We start from the raw sequence: 15,669 nt of genomic DNA on the forward strand, positions 1-15,669 counted from the left end.
CGTGTTTTCCATGACAGCTATAAGATGATACGTAGCTTCTGGTTGTAGCCAGGGCTATCTTGCTCCGTGGCGGGCGGTTTTCGGCTTTTTGCGCTTGCGAAACTGATGGCTATCTCGTTCCTAATCGCTGAAAGGGCGACCGCTTCTTTCTCGCTCTAGTGCTCACAGGGGTGCGCTTAGGAAGGATGCCGCCGTGCATGTGTTTCCGTTCCTTTTCTTTTTTATAAGACTCGCGAAAACTAGTTGCCCTAGCTGCTTGGCGATAAGAGGAAGATTAGCGGAAGTTTGCCACACGTGTTGCTTTTTTTGATGGGCACACAACAAAACAGTTTTCTTGAGTGCGCGCACCTACGCAGTTCGGTTACGGCGTGCCCGCTGAAGCAAACACCCGTGTCGTGTGCTTGTCGTCTGCTATGAGTGGGTGCCGCCGGAGTGAGCGCCGGGCGCTGCTTTTTTTTTTCCGCTGCTGCTTCTACGACGCGCCGCATGGTGCCGCCACTGCATAGGGTAGCGTCGGCGCATGCAACGATTGTGACTTTATCTGGTCGCCCGCGCTCGCTCGCGCTGACGGGAGTTTCACCTCCTATATGTCTTACTCCGTGACCATGGCCGAGAAAGAGTGAAATGTCTGCTACAAAATTGCACACTTATAGGCCTTATAACTCTTGGTGACCTCCGGTTTGGGTTTTATGGATTATACCTACTGTGTATCAGTAAGCTCCCTCAAACATGACCACATCCACTCAGTATCGACAAACGTACTGCCGAGCTACGACTCTCTTAGCACCGGGCGCGAAGCTAAGTTTAGCTCCGATTTCGGCCTGCGTGGTGCGACAGTGGTGCGATCTGTGCCCGAGACACATTCATGAACGAGCAGCTGCTTATTTTTTTTCCACAACGGTACGAAAGTACGGTGCGTGTGTTTAGTACGGTTAAAAAATGTAAGCGGTGATAGTATAACGTTTTCACTAGATGTGGTTTTAGCACGCGGCTCCCTCTGACCAACTTTGAAGGCATTTCGCGTCCGAAAGAAAAGAAATATTCACTGAATTTGGGCCCGAGTTTAACAGTCATACATTGTCGTACAACAAAATCAACATGCTCCACTTACGTTTCACGTTTTACCCAAGCTTTGACGTTGCATGTCAAAGGTACAACGAAATGTTGTTGGAGTAAAATTATTTAGTATAGTGACACGTGTACTTGTCTTTATCGGGCGACCACGTTTGGCCGCCTAACAAATGTTATCGCACAGCGCGGGACGCGCCTGCATGTATCAGAAGTTTCTGGAATGTTATTGATGCTTCTACCCGCTGTCTGTTGTCGCCGATAGTGTAGAACTTTGTGGAAGACACGCGGGTCCCAGCGATTACTCTGGAACATTCGACGACTGCTGTATAAAAGCCGACGCGCTTGACCCACTGATCAGATTTCGACGACCGCCGATCGTGTTCGCCACTACCGTTGTTCTTTGAGTGCAGCCTGTTTTTGATGGCACAAGTTTGCCCACAAAAGCCCTCGTTTCATTATTCACAGTTTTGCTGCCTTCTTAACCGTCACTACCACGTGACAATAGTAATTAATTATTAATTTACTTGTGCGACTATTCACGATTCAAAGCTTGCTCCGTGTATGAAAATCACAACTATGAGCTTTGGAATAATTGAGCTTCTAGCGCTAACATCATAATTTTGAGGCATCATCCTTAGCGTACCAACTAGGCAGATAGTGCTTTGTGGGGTTACCTAAACTGCTCACAAGCGTTACACACACGTTTTCCCGATACCCTGGTACCGCCAGACACTGCACCACATTCAAACACCCTGTAAATTGAGGATATATATATATATATGACTATTCTTTTTTTTTTACCTTGTACCCCGTTAGTCACACAGTTTCAAGCAATGCGTCCGTGTCAACTAGCCCTGCTATCAACCCTCCTAATGTGCGTTTTTAATTTGCAAAATTTTTGTTTCTCATCAATAATTGCGACTCTTTGACATTTTCACTGGCATCTACAGCGAACGGAATTCTCCTGCCGCTGAAGTTTGCGTCGAGCACACTGCTTGCCCACCGCGCCGCCGGAACACGATACAGAGCCATCTGCTGTGTAGGACGCTAACCTCCAAGCAAGCGCACAATATCGCGGATGTTTCTGCAACACGAAACTACGAAACTAGAGGGTACTGGAATGAAGGAGTGAGTCCGGCGGACGGTTTGACAAGCGCCTAGGGTTTTGCAAACAACGGTGAAACCGCAGCGGCACTACCATCGCCTTCTGAAGCTTCGCCTGTTTCGGCAGCGCCCGTTGGCTGAGGCGAGCTCACGGGCCGAGTACTGCCCGTAATTAAATCTCGCAATTTCGATTTTTTTCCGCCGTATATATATATACATATATATATATATATATATATATATATATATATATATATATATATATATATATATATATATATATATATATATACGGCGGAAAGAATCGAAATTGCGAGATGTAATTACGGGCAGTATAGAATCACTAATGCAACAGCTAAAGAAAAAAGAACACGACGGTTTCGCTGGGAATCGCTCAAAAGAACTGCTTCTTGAGCAAGCTGATATTTTCGAAAATACACAGCATTTGCCACTAAGAGAACACATAAAAAAAAAGACACATTAACGCACGCGTGTTGTCATCAGTGTGTCCTCTGCATTACCGGTTGCTGTGTAACTCCTTTTTTGCACCATATATGCTTTGCAGCTAGAAATTGGGACATGATTCGGCAAGGTCGTACAAGTCTGCTCTATTGATTATAAGGGCAGGGAGGTTCCCTTCTCTCGCTCTCTTTTCTTTTTCGGTACGGAGCGTCGCCAACCAGTCCCGGTCCAATGCTTTACAAAGCCTTAACGAATCTCCGCACGGTATACTGCAGCGCCACTTACCACGGACCACAGGACGTAGGCGATCGAAACACCCGCCAGCCCTCCGGGCAGCAGTCCCCAGATCCAAGCCAATGTGAGCGCATTGATGCGCACAGCATCGTCTCCGCCTTGCGGCTGCGCCGGCGTTGCAATCGGGGCGTGAGCTTCCCTCGTCCCACTCGCCGCAACGTCACCGCCGATGACCTGCGTCTGATTGATGGTCGTTGGATTTGAAGGCGCAGGGATTGAGTTTTCGTCCTACCTGAGATGATCTCTATAACTACAGTATCAGTGAAATAAAAGTGAAAACTAATTCGGATCCATTCTCAGCGTGGACCTCGGCTGGCGTCGGTGCATTCGTTCGTGGCCGCGCGATAATCAGTTGCCATCGCGGCCGAAATTGACCTCGATATATGGTCGGCTTAAAGGTGGGCATCCTCTTAACGTGCGCGTCGTAAAAGACTTTGAATTTGAATTTTATTTCTCGTTCATTCAAACGAGGGTGGGCTACGACCAAAGGCATAAAGCCTGACAAAGGTCTCAGTTCCCGCAAACGACAAGATCAACTGCAGAGTACATACATACGCACAATTTCTCACATTACAACAGCGTTGATTACAGTGAGAAATCACGGTTGTAAAGTGTGTTATCATATTATATTCAAATTTCTTTAAAATTATAGAGCAACATACGGCAACAGCATACGTACAACAAAAAATTCTTGGATCCTAATTGTGTGCTAAAATTAAACAAAATAAAACAAATACAAAAACGTTATCAGACTTATACAGCCCTGTATAGCAACAGCATGCACACAAAAAATATATATATCACATCCTAACTATGCGCTAAAGCTATGCGAAATAAAATGAAAATAATAACTGGAAACTGGATATGCACACCTTAAAACTTATTTGTCTTAATACAAAAATGCAAAAAAAGAAGTCATATAAAGTGGATCCTGAAAATAAAATATATGTAATTCATGCCAGAAACATTTTCATTTTATAAGCTCATTTATTCAATTTTAAAGTATATATCCTGTCCATGTAACCAATCTTGTATTACTTTTTTGAATGTAGTTGAAGAAGTTTTAAGGGTGCGTGTTCACTGCATCTGTTCGTTATTTCGGTGGACTGTTCGCCAAATGTATGCTTTCAGTTATTTTCTTTTGGTCTAGGTTGTGCGCTGTGCAGGAAGAAATTTTCCTTCTCTTTCTATTACACGTTCTTGATCCGGAGTGGTTATGTTGACTACTTTGCATGCCTGAGTTCCTTTTTCCATTTTCTAGAAATATTTTCATATAGTATATGCAGTCCTCTCGCAGCATGTCATATTTTTGGAATAGTGTCACTGTTCCTAGATGTGTAAAATAGCCAGTTTTTTTTCTTGCATATAAGCGAATTGTTATTTTCGGTAAGGTAATCAATTTCGTGTAATTTGTTCTGATGGTTGTACCCCAAAGCAATATCGCGTATCAAAATTTTGAACAAATAAGTTCATTATAGGGTTCTTTTTTTCATATACCCGGTGGGAACAGGTCTGAAATTTTATAGATTCCGTGCCAGGAGGCGGCAGCACATGTTCATGCAGTTGGGTTTAGCTTTGTCATACAGACTTAACATCATGCGTACCTGTACAGCCGGCGCTTGTCCTTTGCTTGGCTGGGCAGGTGAAGTGTCTGTACTTGAGTCAGTATCACCCTGCGCCAAAATTACGCAAACCGAAAGTTGAGATATGAACAAAACTGTTGTAACTGCGTACTAGCGAAACACGCACTGCTCACCGTAGGAACTGCTTGCGTAAAAACGGTTCAGTGTAACATGTCGCCCATGCATATACGCATGGGAGGCCGCAAATAGAAACGCGGGCAGACTTGTGCTCTGAAAGTCAATCATTATCACTAGCTGTCGGCAGTGTCTAGAATGCCAATTCTGCATGAGACCCCGTTCAGCAGAGAAAACCCCCGCATTGTAGAATCCACACGGAATCCATGGATTCTGCAGTATATAACAAGGCTTGCTTATGGCTAGCTGGAATATCATTGGTTCGAAAGATCGCTGCATAATTTTAGAAGACAGGACAACACACTTGTTCTCGTGATCGTCTCCCGTTGTCTCCTCTCCCAAAGCTACGCCGCGCTGTTTCGCCCTAATTCCTAATCCTGCACGTCGTAATCCTGCACGTCGGATGCAGTCGTACCCATTACCTTCCGCCATCACGCGGGTCAGTCTAAGTCCTATATTCGATGGCTCGCCGAGAGCGGGCTTCGAGCTCCACGCCGACATGCCGAGTCAAGTTGCCGCTACCTAACTTGTCATCAACGGCTGAGCTTCGTTGCATCATGCGACAACAGCTGTAGTCGTGCAGCCAATCAACAGGGCTGCCACTGCAATACAGCAGCCAAGGCAGCACTCCCGCAGGCGTGCCATGCGGGAGAAAGACGCATTCCATTACGGGAGCAAGACATACACACGACGTTGTATATGTGATGTGTTTTTCTTCAATATGTTTTATATATTTTTATATGTGTGAGTATTTTTATTTCGCTGTTTGTTGATTATCCTGTTCACTGATTGTTATTTTTTATGTACGTGTGTTTTATTTCACTGTTTGCTGAACAACTGCTCTGAAATAACGGGGTCAGGAATCACGTGCGTGCGTGCGCGCGTGCGTGCGTGTGGGAACGCAGGAAAAGATACAGGAGCGGGGCGTCTGCACGTGTGTCACTGCATCCCGTTTGACAGAGCATTTCATTTCTTGGAACGGACACTGAATCAGCGCAGCTTCCATGAACGGCGCATCTGCCCAAACGCGGGAGGGAAAAGCAGAAAAAAGAATAAGTAATACGTAATACCGTGCGAAGTATTTTGTCTTATTTTGCTATTGCAAATACAGTTAAAACTCGATCTAACAAAACCCGACTTTACGAAGCTCCCTATCTAACGAAGAAATTTACATTCCCTGGCAGGTACCCATATAGGGTTTAATATTATCAACCCAAATTAATGAAAGAAACTTGGCCGAACTGGATTTAACCACGTTTTTTCCCAAATAGCGTAAAAAGAGCGGCAATTTCTTTCTAATTTTGGCCCAGGCAGGGACTTCTTCGAGCGCGCTCTCCAAAGCTATCGCGTTAAAACATCTAGGCTCCATGGTCAAATCCCTAGCTTTATTTTGACGAGGCTACACGGAACAGCCGACTCAACACCGCCTCGGTAGGGGCGGCGGCGGTTAGTTATTTCATGGTTTATGCGACAAGTGGCTAGATTAGCGGCAAATACAATGCCGTGGTAGCCTTTGCGTGTCGCTACGTTACAAATTTAGATTTCGAAAGACCGAGCAATGCTTTTCTCGATTTTGCGAACTTCCCGATTTATCGAAATAATTCGAGCGCGGTCAACACTTCGTTTCAGCTGCATTGTGTTCATGCTTTCTCTTCGCCAGCTTAGACTGTATAACGTATATGAGAATGTGGAACTTCTTTCAGGAGAGTTCTTAGTTTTGCGCGCTTTGCCCCAGTAACGTTCCATTCAGTGCCATTTATGAAGGAGCGCCCACATGCATATCCCGATAGGCATTTGGCGCGTCGTACAATGTCCCGGTGACGCTCCGCCGCCTTATTATACTTGCCGCAGCTCTCTCTCCCGCCGCTCGACTCCCCTCTACTTTGCGGCTTTCGTAGCGTGCTCTCTCCGTTTTCTTTAGTTGTTAGCTGTAGGTGCTGAAATACCCGTCGGCACGTGTACAGGGAATGTATACTCCGTTCCACTCATAGCAGTCAACGCTGTGGAAGCTAGAGAGACTATATAGGCTACGTTCACACTTGGTCTCGGAGCAGGCGGAAGCGGAAAAGCTTGACAAAATCCGCCCGCCTATAGGCGGAAAAACGGGCGGAAAACCAGGCGACGAAAAAAAATCGGTCTCGGACCAATTTTTTTCGCCACGGCAGAGCGGAAAATGGTTCCGCTTCACCGGAAGCTGCACTAGCATGTAAACATCCGGTCGTAAGATTTAACATTTTCCGATGTTCGTTGTCTATATTTAGGAAAAGCAACTAGCTAAAGCTATCGAAAATATGTCTTGTTTATCTTCTATGGTAGACGAAAGTTAAAAACGACACGCGCAGTTGCGCGAAGTGATAGTTGTTAGTAACTTATGGGTCAATGAATGAACGTATGTATTGAAATAGTGTGATGAACAGCGCCGCCACGCGGACAAACGAACGCACACTAGACGGATGTGGGCGAAAGCGGCAGTGGTTTCCGCTGCACGTGGCGAAAGAAATGTGAACATCTTGTACGTGCGCGGAAAAGATTTTCCGGCCGCCTTGGCTTTTCCGCCCGCTTGCCTTTTACCAAGTGTGAACGTAGTGGCTTCGTCTTGCACTTGTATATAGTTTGGTGTTTCTTGACCGCACTTTTGCGTAACTGTCGTTTATATATGCTCAGTAATGAATGAAACAAGTTTTAATCCTTCGAAACAAACAGACTTTGGTATGCGGCTGATAAGGCCTTGTTTTAGAACATTTAATTTTTTTCTCTGCTCTTTTAGGATTTTTTTTATTTGCGACCCGTCGGAAGAAGCCTCACGTGCATGCTGCAGGCGCGAGCGAACGCTGTTGGCACGCAGCGACGCGTGGAAGGAACGCGCGGAGTGATAACGTTTCTTGACCGAACTTCTTGCGTAGCTTCCACAGCGTTGACCGCTATGTATGCATGGAACAGAGTATAGGCGTCGCATGAATATACGCAAGAACATACGCGCCGACGCTTGGACGTCGGCGCACCGTTGGTTCTCGCCCTGGCATGCGAGAACGAACTGCGCCTGTTGGACAGTCGGTGAGATGCGTGTCATCTAGTTATGTGCAGCGAAGAACAATCGCGATATGCTCACTGCGGCGGCAGGAGTGTCCGGGAGCACAATCGTGGTGTTCTCGGCATCGAGAAAGAACTCCGGCACTAGGAAAAGTACTCATATATGCATTCATAATTGGCACACGCGCCATGCAGTACAATGCTGGCGATGAGCATTGCGCGTCAATGCCGAGTGTAGTGTTATGCGCGTTTGGGGGCACGTAAACAAGTGCCCTTGTACCACTGTAGCTCACCGATAGCGGCAGCGGCGACCTTGACACGCACGTGTTGGTTACTGCCAACGACGAACAGAAGTATCTAATTCGCCGCGAATATTTTTTTTTCCAGCTGGATTGCATGCTACCTGCGTGGGGGCTGCAGGTAGAGCGGCGAGTGTTCTTAAAGCTCCCGATAGCCTTATTGCTGTACTACACGTATATTGCACACGTATCTCTTTGACGAAAAATGTGGGCCAATCCCGAAGGCAGTGCAGCCGGACACAGAGTTTCAAAGCGGTAGCTGTCACGAGAGACTAATGTGAGACACTGGCACGTAATGCATGCGTCATACGTTTCAAACGGCGATCGTGGTCTAATGATTAGAGAATTGACCCGCTGTGCTGGAAGACAACGGTTGGATTCCACCATCGGGTCACGCATTTCATTACAGGTGGACCCACTGTGGAAGTATCTAAAATTAAAACCCAAGGTTTGTTGAGCGAGCGCGTCACAGTCTGCACCATGTGACAAGTTTGTGAGAGATAACAGGTATAGAAAAAGCACTTGAGAGAACTCGACCGTGCTTTCTTCATAGAAGAATCACGTATATAGTGTGTGCATCTCGTCAGGCGATGGTCTTTTTTTTTATAAATAATTTCCACAGCCTTGATTGTGCAAATCCGCTCTGGCATTCCGGCTGACAAACGCCGCTCTCATGGCATTATTTCGAGTGCTTAAGAATATTCACGCGTGATATTATTCGAGCATCGCTGTATGTAGAAGACTGAGACACCCACATCCGACGAATAGATTTTCACTTCGTGACCAACCTTTAAGCGTAAATCAAGACACAAAATGTAGTATTGCGAGGCACCCTTATCGAGCATACAACGCATAGGCAAACTGATGTATAGGCTGTCACAGCCTCCTATCACGCACGTATTCAGAATTTTTTTTCGACGGGGGGGGGGGGGATGAGGGGGCAACCCAAGGTAACTTTTCTAGCAAATGAGGGGGGGGGTACTTTTACTAGTACAAATGTGAATAACGCCCGCCATTCGCCATAAAGACGCGTCAACACGCAAAAGAGAAATGAATAAGGTGTTTCTCACAGGTAGTACGCCTGTGAGATACCTCTTCTTTACTTGGCAAACAAAGCACCACATCGAATGGACTCGCGCAGGAAAGAAGCGCAGGAAGAACACTTCCAAAAACAAGTAAACAAGCGAAAGTGCAAAGATTTCCATCATCATCATCAGCCTATTTTATTTCCACTGCAGGACGAAGGCCTCTCTCTATAGTAGATTTCTATAGTAGCATACAACTTTAAAAAACAGCAGTTGGCAACCAAGGCACACGGACCGCGCGGGGTTGTGTTACTCGGCCTGCCAATCACAAAAGCAAACAAAATCGTCGTCATGCGGCCTTTTCGAAATGGCGTCGTACTTGATACTTCCAGATTGTCCGCTGTTCTTGAAGTCTTTTCATCGACGGAAGCAATGAGGTGTGCAACAGACATGGACAAAGCGTATGGAGTCTGAGCATTTCACTCTTCAAAAGTTTACCCGCCATGGTTGCTTAGTGTCTATGGTGTTGTGCTGCTAAGCACACGGTAGCGGAATCGAATCCAGGTCACGGCGGCTGCATTTCGATGGGGACGAAATGCGAAAACACCTGTCTACTTAGATTTAGGTGCACGTTAAAGAACCCCAGGTGGTCCAAATTACCAGAGTCCCCCACTATGACGTGCGTCATTATCAGATCGTGGTTTTGGCACATAAAACTCCATAATTAATAAAATTTTCAGAAGTCTGCAATACAGTTCATTTTACTGCTGAACCCGTTTTGCTTATGAAATTTCACTGCCAATTGTAGTGAAACTTGACATTAAATAGTTGCAGTGAAGCAAGCATTTTATTTCACTTCAATAAAGAATTAGGCTTTCGGCATTCCATTATAATAGGCGAGAGAAAACGTATAAAATTACGCGCTAATAATTTCATTTTTGTGATTATCGCCTTCTTTGGGTAACAGGAAAAGTTTGAAGTACGCATTATTTGCAGCCTCGCGGAGGAACGGTGGCTGGCGGTTATGAGGGCGTGCGCGAGGCTTCACTGCAGACTTAAGTTGTATCCAACTATAGCGGCATCTTTTTTTTTTTTATTAGCTCTGGAAGAACTATAGAGAAATATACATGTGCGGAACAATCACAGATTTTTTGGATCCCTCGTTTACCGCTCTACCAAGTGAAGTGCCAAAACCGACTCGTATTGTTATTTGGGAAGTTGCGTAATGATACGTGGCCGCCAGTCCCATACAACCTTGTAGAGCGCAGGACGCTGCTGTTCTAGACATACTGCGCCAACCGCGGAAGGTTACAAAAACACCTACATAAGCACAGCAGAGAAGTGCCTACGTCAGGCGGCTCGACTGATAACAGTAGGAGTGTCATTCAACGTGCATAGAATTGTTCTCCACTTCCGGCAGCGTTTTCTCTATTTCCTTTTTGAATAAAAAGGTGTTGATCCATAAATATTTTCATAAACAATGGCTAAATTTGTTAATTTTCGCTTTTCCTTCGTGTTTGGCTGTTGCCTTGGCTTAATTTGTCAACTCCTTGCGACTCTTGTTTCCAGTTACCAGTTTTACACAAAAAGTGATGTACAATTAGGGAAAAACCAGACTATGTAACGGGTGACAGTCATATTGTTTATGGGTCTGAGGGTTATTGCAGGGTTTGATAATGGACGCTGTTTCACATTATCTTAATTTACACCTTATTTAACCCATATCGCGGGCATATGGCTCCGACAATCTGCCAGCGTCGCGGCGAGCCGCCACTCGAGGTAATAATGAAGCAAAAGGAAAAGTTAAACTCAACTGGCGTTTTCTCCGGCTGCAACTCGTTCCTCAAGCATCCAGACTAGCTGACTGCGAACCGAATCCCTTTCCTGGTTCCTGGATTAGCTTAAACAAAGAAGGTTGAACTAACGAAGCAACAGCCGTGCGCGTGACCGTTGAATAGATGGTGACAACTGAACGCATTTCGAGTTAATCGCGTTGGCACTGAATCGATGAGAAAACTGTCCCTCACACCCCATGAGATACCGATAAACACCGTCATCCAAAAGGAGTGAGAGTGGCATCAAAATGTTAACCACCAAATAGCTGCCAAGTCTCAACATTGATTTGGCGGCACTTTAGCAATGTGTGCAAGGATTGGTGGCGTGGGTGGCGAGGGGGGGGGGGCGTCCGCCCCCCCCCCCGGCCACCTTTCCCTGGGTATGTGCCTGCCTCCTATATTGTTCTATCCAGGAAGTTAGGAAACTGCATGGTTTGAAGAAGGGCGGGCTTACTTGTTCAGGCCCATCGGGCTGCTGCTTCTGGGTGGAGCTGGGTTCTGGAGGCATCACCGTATCTCTAGGAGCCATGTTCCCGTGGCGACATTTAGGACCACGGCGCGTGGAATCTGAACAGTGAACTTCTTCTTCTCGTTTTCCTGCGCAAAAAAAAGCATTCAGGCCATGAGAAAGACTGATAACGCACACGTTTACAAAAGGTGAAGACATTACAATGTTGGAATAAGGGAGAGAATAATTGTATGACAGTATTATTTTTTTTAATCAAGAGTTTCAACCAAAACGCGTAGCACTGGCAACGATAGCGAAATGTTCAGCGAGTTAAGGCTAGCAGTGTTATGAGCAGTATACATTATAACTTATAGATTACACTCACGTACTGAATGAACACGTGTGGGGTCAAAGAAACTAGTCGTGAGGTCAAAACAACCTCTAGTCGCCGGAAGAGATCTCGTTACACGTCGATTCTGATTTCTGAAACCAGGACAGACAGGTTTAGCCAATTGGCTGCACCCTGACGTCGTGCGCAGTCGCCTCACCAAGTCATGTCAGTGCATCAGCGTCCATATTTCTAAACGGGAAAATAAGCTAGTGGATTTTTTTAATAGGCCGACTAGACTAGGCAGGCGTTGTGCCCCTTCCGGCTGCCAATCTGCTCCTCGCTTTCCCTTTCCTGCCTTGTGTATATATGTTATCAAATAATAATAATAATAATAATAATAATAATAATAATAATAATAATAATAATAATAATAATAATAATAATAATAATAATAATAATAATAATAATAATAATAATAATAATAAGATTATGATGATGATGATGATGATGATGATGATGATGATGATGATTTCGAGATACCGGCATGCCTGCATCCATTCCAGTGCACATATGTGTGAAGTTCATAATTATATAATAAATATTTCTTCAACATTCAAAAGGAGTCACAAAGTGTGCTTTTCAAATCAAAATACGCTCGTCGAAACAAGGTGAGGAGATGTGACCGAGCGAGAAGAATAAGGGGATCTGAGTGGATCGATTCTTTGCTAGTCGCAATCACACGAGGAGAATGAAGCCGGATAAAACACAGCGTAAGGTAACTGTTGTGTTTAACTGATATGTAGAAACAGTTAAAGTAGAAGAAAATTAAAGTGCAGGGAGTTTAACCTGCAACAATTAAGCTCCCTCGGCGCCATCCTTCCGGCCACTTTCCACGGTATTTGTTTGCAAGTCTAGCCATTGGGGTGTTAGCGAGCGCCGCTCTCTGCCAAGGCGGCGGACATGGCAAGTACTTTTAACAGCAGGCGTCACGTATCACGTGAGCTCGAAGTCGGGCGACTGGCCAATAAATCCCTACATGCTACGTCACGGCATCAAAACTGCCAAATTCGTGGCTCTCGCTATGCAATGAGCGAACACGGAAGGCTTGACGCCTGTTCTCGGTCCCTACATTTGTTGGATGTAGGGAGCGGGTAAACTTGTTGGATCGAATCCATCAAAGTTTACTCTGATTAAGTATGGACGCCGAGTCAAGGCTATAGCCCAGGAAAATATTGTCTCAGCCAGCTACAAAAATTTCTCTCAAAGCGCTGCTGCGGCCCAGGAATCACTCCCCACGCACGTGCTGGATGTAATCTATGCGCGAATTAAACGAATAAGCTCAGATTAATTTTCTCGAAAAAATGAAAAATCGGTAAGGCTATAGCCCAGGAAAATATTGTCTCAGCAAGCTACAAAAAATTCTCTCAATAGCGCTGCTGCGGCCCAGGAATCGCTCCCTACGCACGTGGTGGCTGTAATCTATGCGCGAATTAAACGAATAAGCTCGGAATAATTTTCTCGAAAAAATGAAAAATCGGTAAGGCTATAGGAAAATATTGTCTCAGCAAGCTACAAAAAATTTCTCTGAAAGCGCTGCTGCGGCCCAGGAATCGCTCCCCACGCACGTGGTGGCTGTAAGCTATGCGCGAATTAAACGAATAAGCTCGAAATAATTTTCTCGAAAAAATGAAAAATCGGTAAGGCTATAGCCCAGGAAAATATTGTCTCAGCAAGCTACAAAACATTTCTCTCAAAGCGCTGCTGCGGCCCAGGAATCGCTCCCCACGCACGTGGTGGCTGTAATCTATGCGCGAATTAAACGAATAAGCTCGGAATAATTTTCTCGAAAAAATGAAAAATCGGTAAGGCTATAGCCCAGGAAAATATTGTCTCAGCCAGCTACAAAAAATTCTCTCAAAGCGCTGCTGCGGCCCAGGAATCGCTCCCTACGCACGTGGTGGCTGTAATCTATGCGCGAATTAAACGAATAAGCTCGGAATAATTTTCTCGAAAAAATGAAAAATCGGTAAGGCTATAGCCCAGGAAAATATTGTCTCAGGAAGCTACAAAAAATTTCTCTCAAAGCGCTGCTGCGGCCCAGGAATCGCTCCCCACGCACGTGGTGGCTGTAATCTATGCGCGAATTAAACGAATAAGCTCGGAATAATTTTCTCGAAAAAATGAAAAATCGGTAAGGCTATAGCCCAGGAAAATATTGTCTCAGCAAGCTACAAAAAATTTCTCTCAAAGCGCTGCTGCGGCCCAGGAATCGCTCCCCACGCACGTGGTGGCTGTAATCTATGCGCGAATTAAACGAATAAGCTCGGAATAATTTTCTCGAAAAAATGAAAAATCGGTAAGGCTATAGCCCAGGAAAATATTGTCTCAGCAAGCTACAAAAAATTTCTCTCAAAGCGCTGCTGCGGCCCAGGAATCGCTCCCCACGCACGTGGTGGCTGTAATCTATGCGCGAATTAAACGAATAAGCTCGGAATAATTTTCTCGAAAAAATGAAAAATCGGTAAGGCTATAGCCCAGGAAAATATTGTCTCAGCCAGCTACAAAAAATTCTCTCAAAGCGCTGCTGCGGCCCAGGAATCGCTCCCCACGCACGTGGTGGCTGTAATCTATGCGCGAATTAAACGAATAAGCTCGGAATAATTTTCTCGAAAAAATGAAAAATCGGTAAGGCTATAGCCCAGGAAAATATTCTCTCAGCCAGCTACAAAAATTTCTCTCAAAGCGCTGCTGCGGCCCAGGAATCGCTCCCTACGCACGTGGTGGCTGTAATCTATGCGCGAATTAAACGAATAAGCTCGGAATAATTTTCTCGAAAAAATGAAAAATCGGTAAGGCTATAGCCCATGAAAATATTCTCTCAGCCAGCTACAAAAATTTCTCTCAAAGCGCTGCTGCGGCCCAGGAATCGCTCTCCGCGCATGTGCTGGCTGTGATGGCCGAGATTAAGTCATTCCGAGTGAAGTGTTTTGAACAAATCATCCTTGTGGCAGTCATCTTTTTTCCTAATGCGGAAGTTTCTTATTCATATCGCCCATTATTGCAGCGCACGCTGTAGTGCGTGAAGCCGCGGCCGAACCTAGATCGGCTGATTCTTCTACTTGGAGCCGCGAATAGCGTCCGCGTAATTGCTACCGCAATAAAACACTTTTTGGAGTTTTGAGGGAGAGAGACCGATGGATGCAAGCCAGGGCTCTTCCGAATGATTTCACTCGTGGTTCACCGCGGTTGTCTTAGAGAAGCCTCATCTCCTGAGCGAATGGATGTAGCAGATGACGTCTGTTCAATAAAGTCCACGCATTTCATAAGAATGTCTGGCATTTATGCAGCCAACGTACAAATTTTTGGCTCAATTCAGGTAATGTAGCTCTAGGTGAAGTCTCACCATGTATGCGTTTATTTAAAGAACCGTTCTGTGCTCAATAGGTAGCATCACATTTGCCCTGCCTATACAGCCGGAGTGAGAAAATATTAATTATACAGATGTCGTTTTTTTTCTCAGATAGTTGTACTTAGTTCGGAAATTTCGCTGTCCGAACAGTTAAATAGACTTCGAGCAATGCGCCTATGCATGAAATACAATAGTAATAATAATAATAATAATAATAATAATAATAATAATAATAATAATAATAATAATAATAATAATAATAATAATAATAATAATAATAATAATAGGAAGAGGCAAGGACTAAGCGCTGCAAGCGGGCAGGTGGCATGCCAGTCTCCCTATAAAACGGAAGTTTAAGCGATCGACGGCTGAAAATGCCGAGAGCCTAATTTTGACGCGAAAGCGTCAATTGGGTCATTGAGCGAAAAAAGCCGGCGTCCGGCGTCTGTACTGCAAAAATGGCACCTAAATTCCAATTGGCTGCGACTTGGCTGCGACGCCACGTCACGAGCGTACCTTGACGGAGCACAGCGGGCGAAAGGGTGCACCAGCCATGTGTTGCGTGAGGGGAGAGGACATGGCCGCCACGCGTAGCCCGATGGGC

At 45.3% G+C, this 15,669-nt stretch overlaps 1 protein-coding gene across 1 annotated transcript in view; it reads right to left on the reverse strand.

The window, feature by feature from the left end:
• Positions 1-11,457, reverse strand: part of LOC135897604 (neprilysin-1-like) — a 74,586-nt gene extending 63,129 nt beyond the window's left edge. The window contains exons 1-3 of the mRNA XM_065426284.1: positions 11,332-11,457; positions 4,536-4,604; positions 2,923-3,111 (exon numbers count right to left, since the gene is read on the reverse strand). Of these exons, the coding sequence (XP_065282356.1) occupies positions 2,923-3,111; positions 4,536-4,604; positions 11,332-11,406 (333 nt within the window). The 5' untranslated portion in view covers positions 11,407-11,457. The remainder of the gene's footprint in view (positions 1-2,922; positions 3,112-4,535; positions 4,605-11,331) is intronic.
• Positions 11,458-15,669: the final 4,212 nt, after the last annotated feature.

Source organism: Dermacentor albipictus, chromosome 4, assembly GCF_038994185.2.
Source record: "Dermacentor albipictus isolate Rhodes 1998 colony chromosome 4, USDA_Dalb.pri_finalv2, whole genome shotgun sequence".
Taxonomy (NCBI): domain Eukaryota; kingdom Metazoa; phylum Arthropoda; class Arachnida; order Ixodida; family Ixodidae; genus Dermacentor; species Dermacentor albipictus.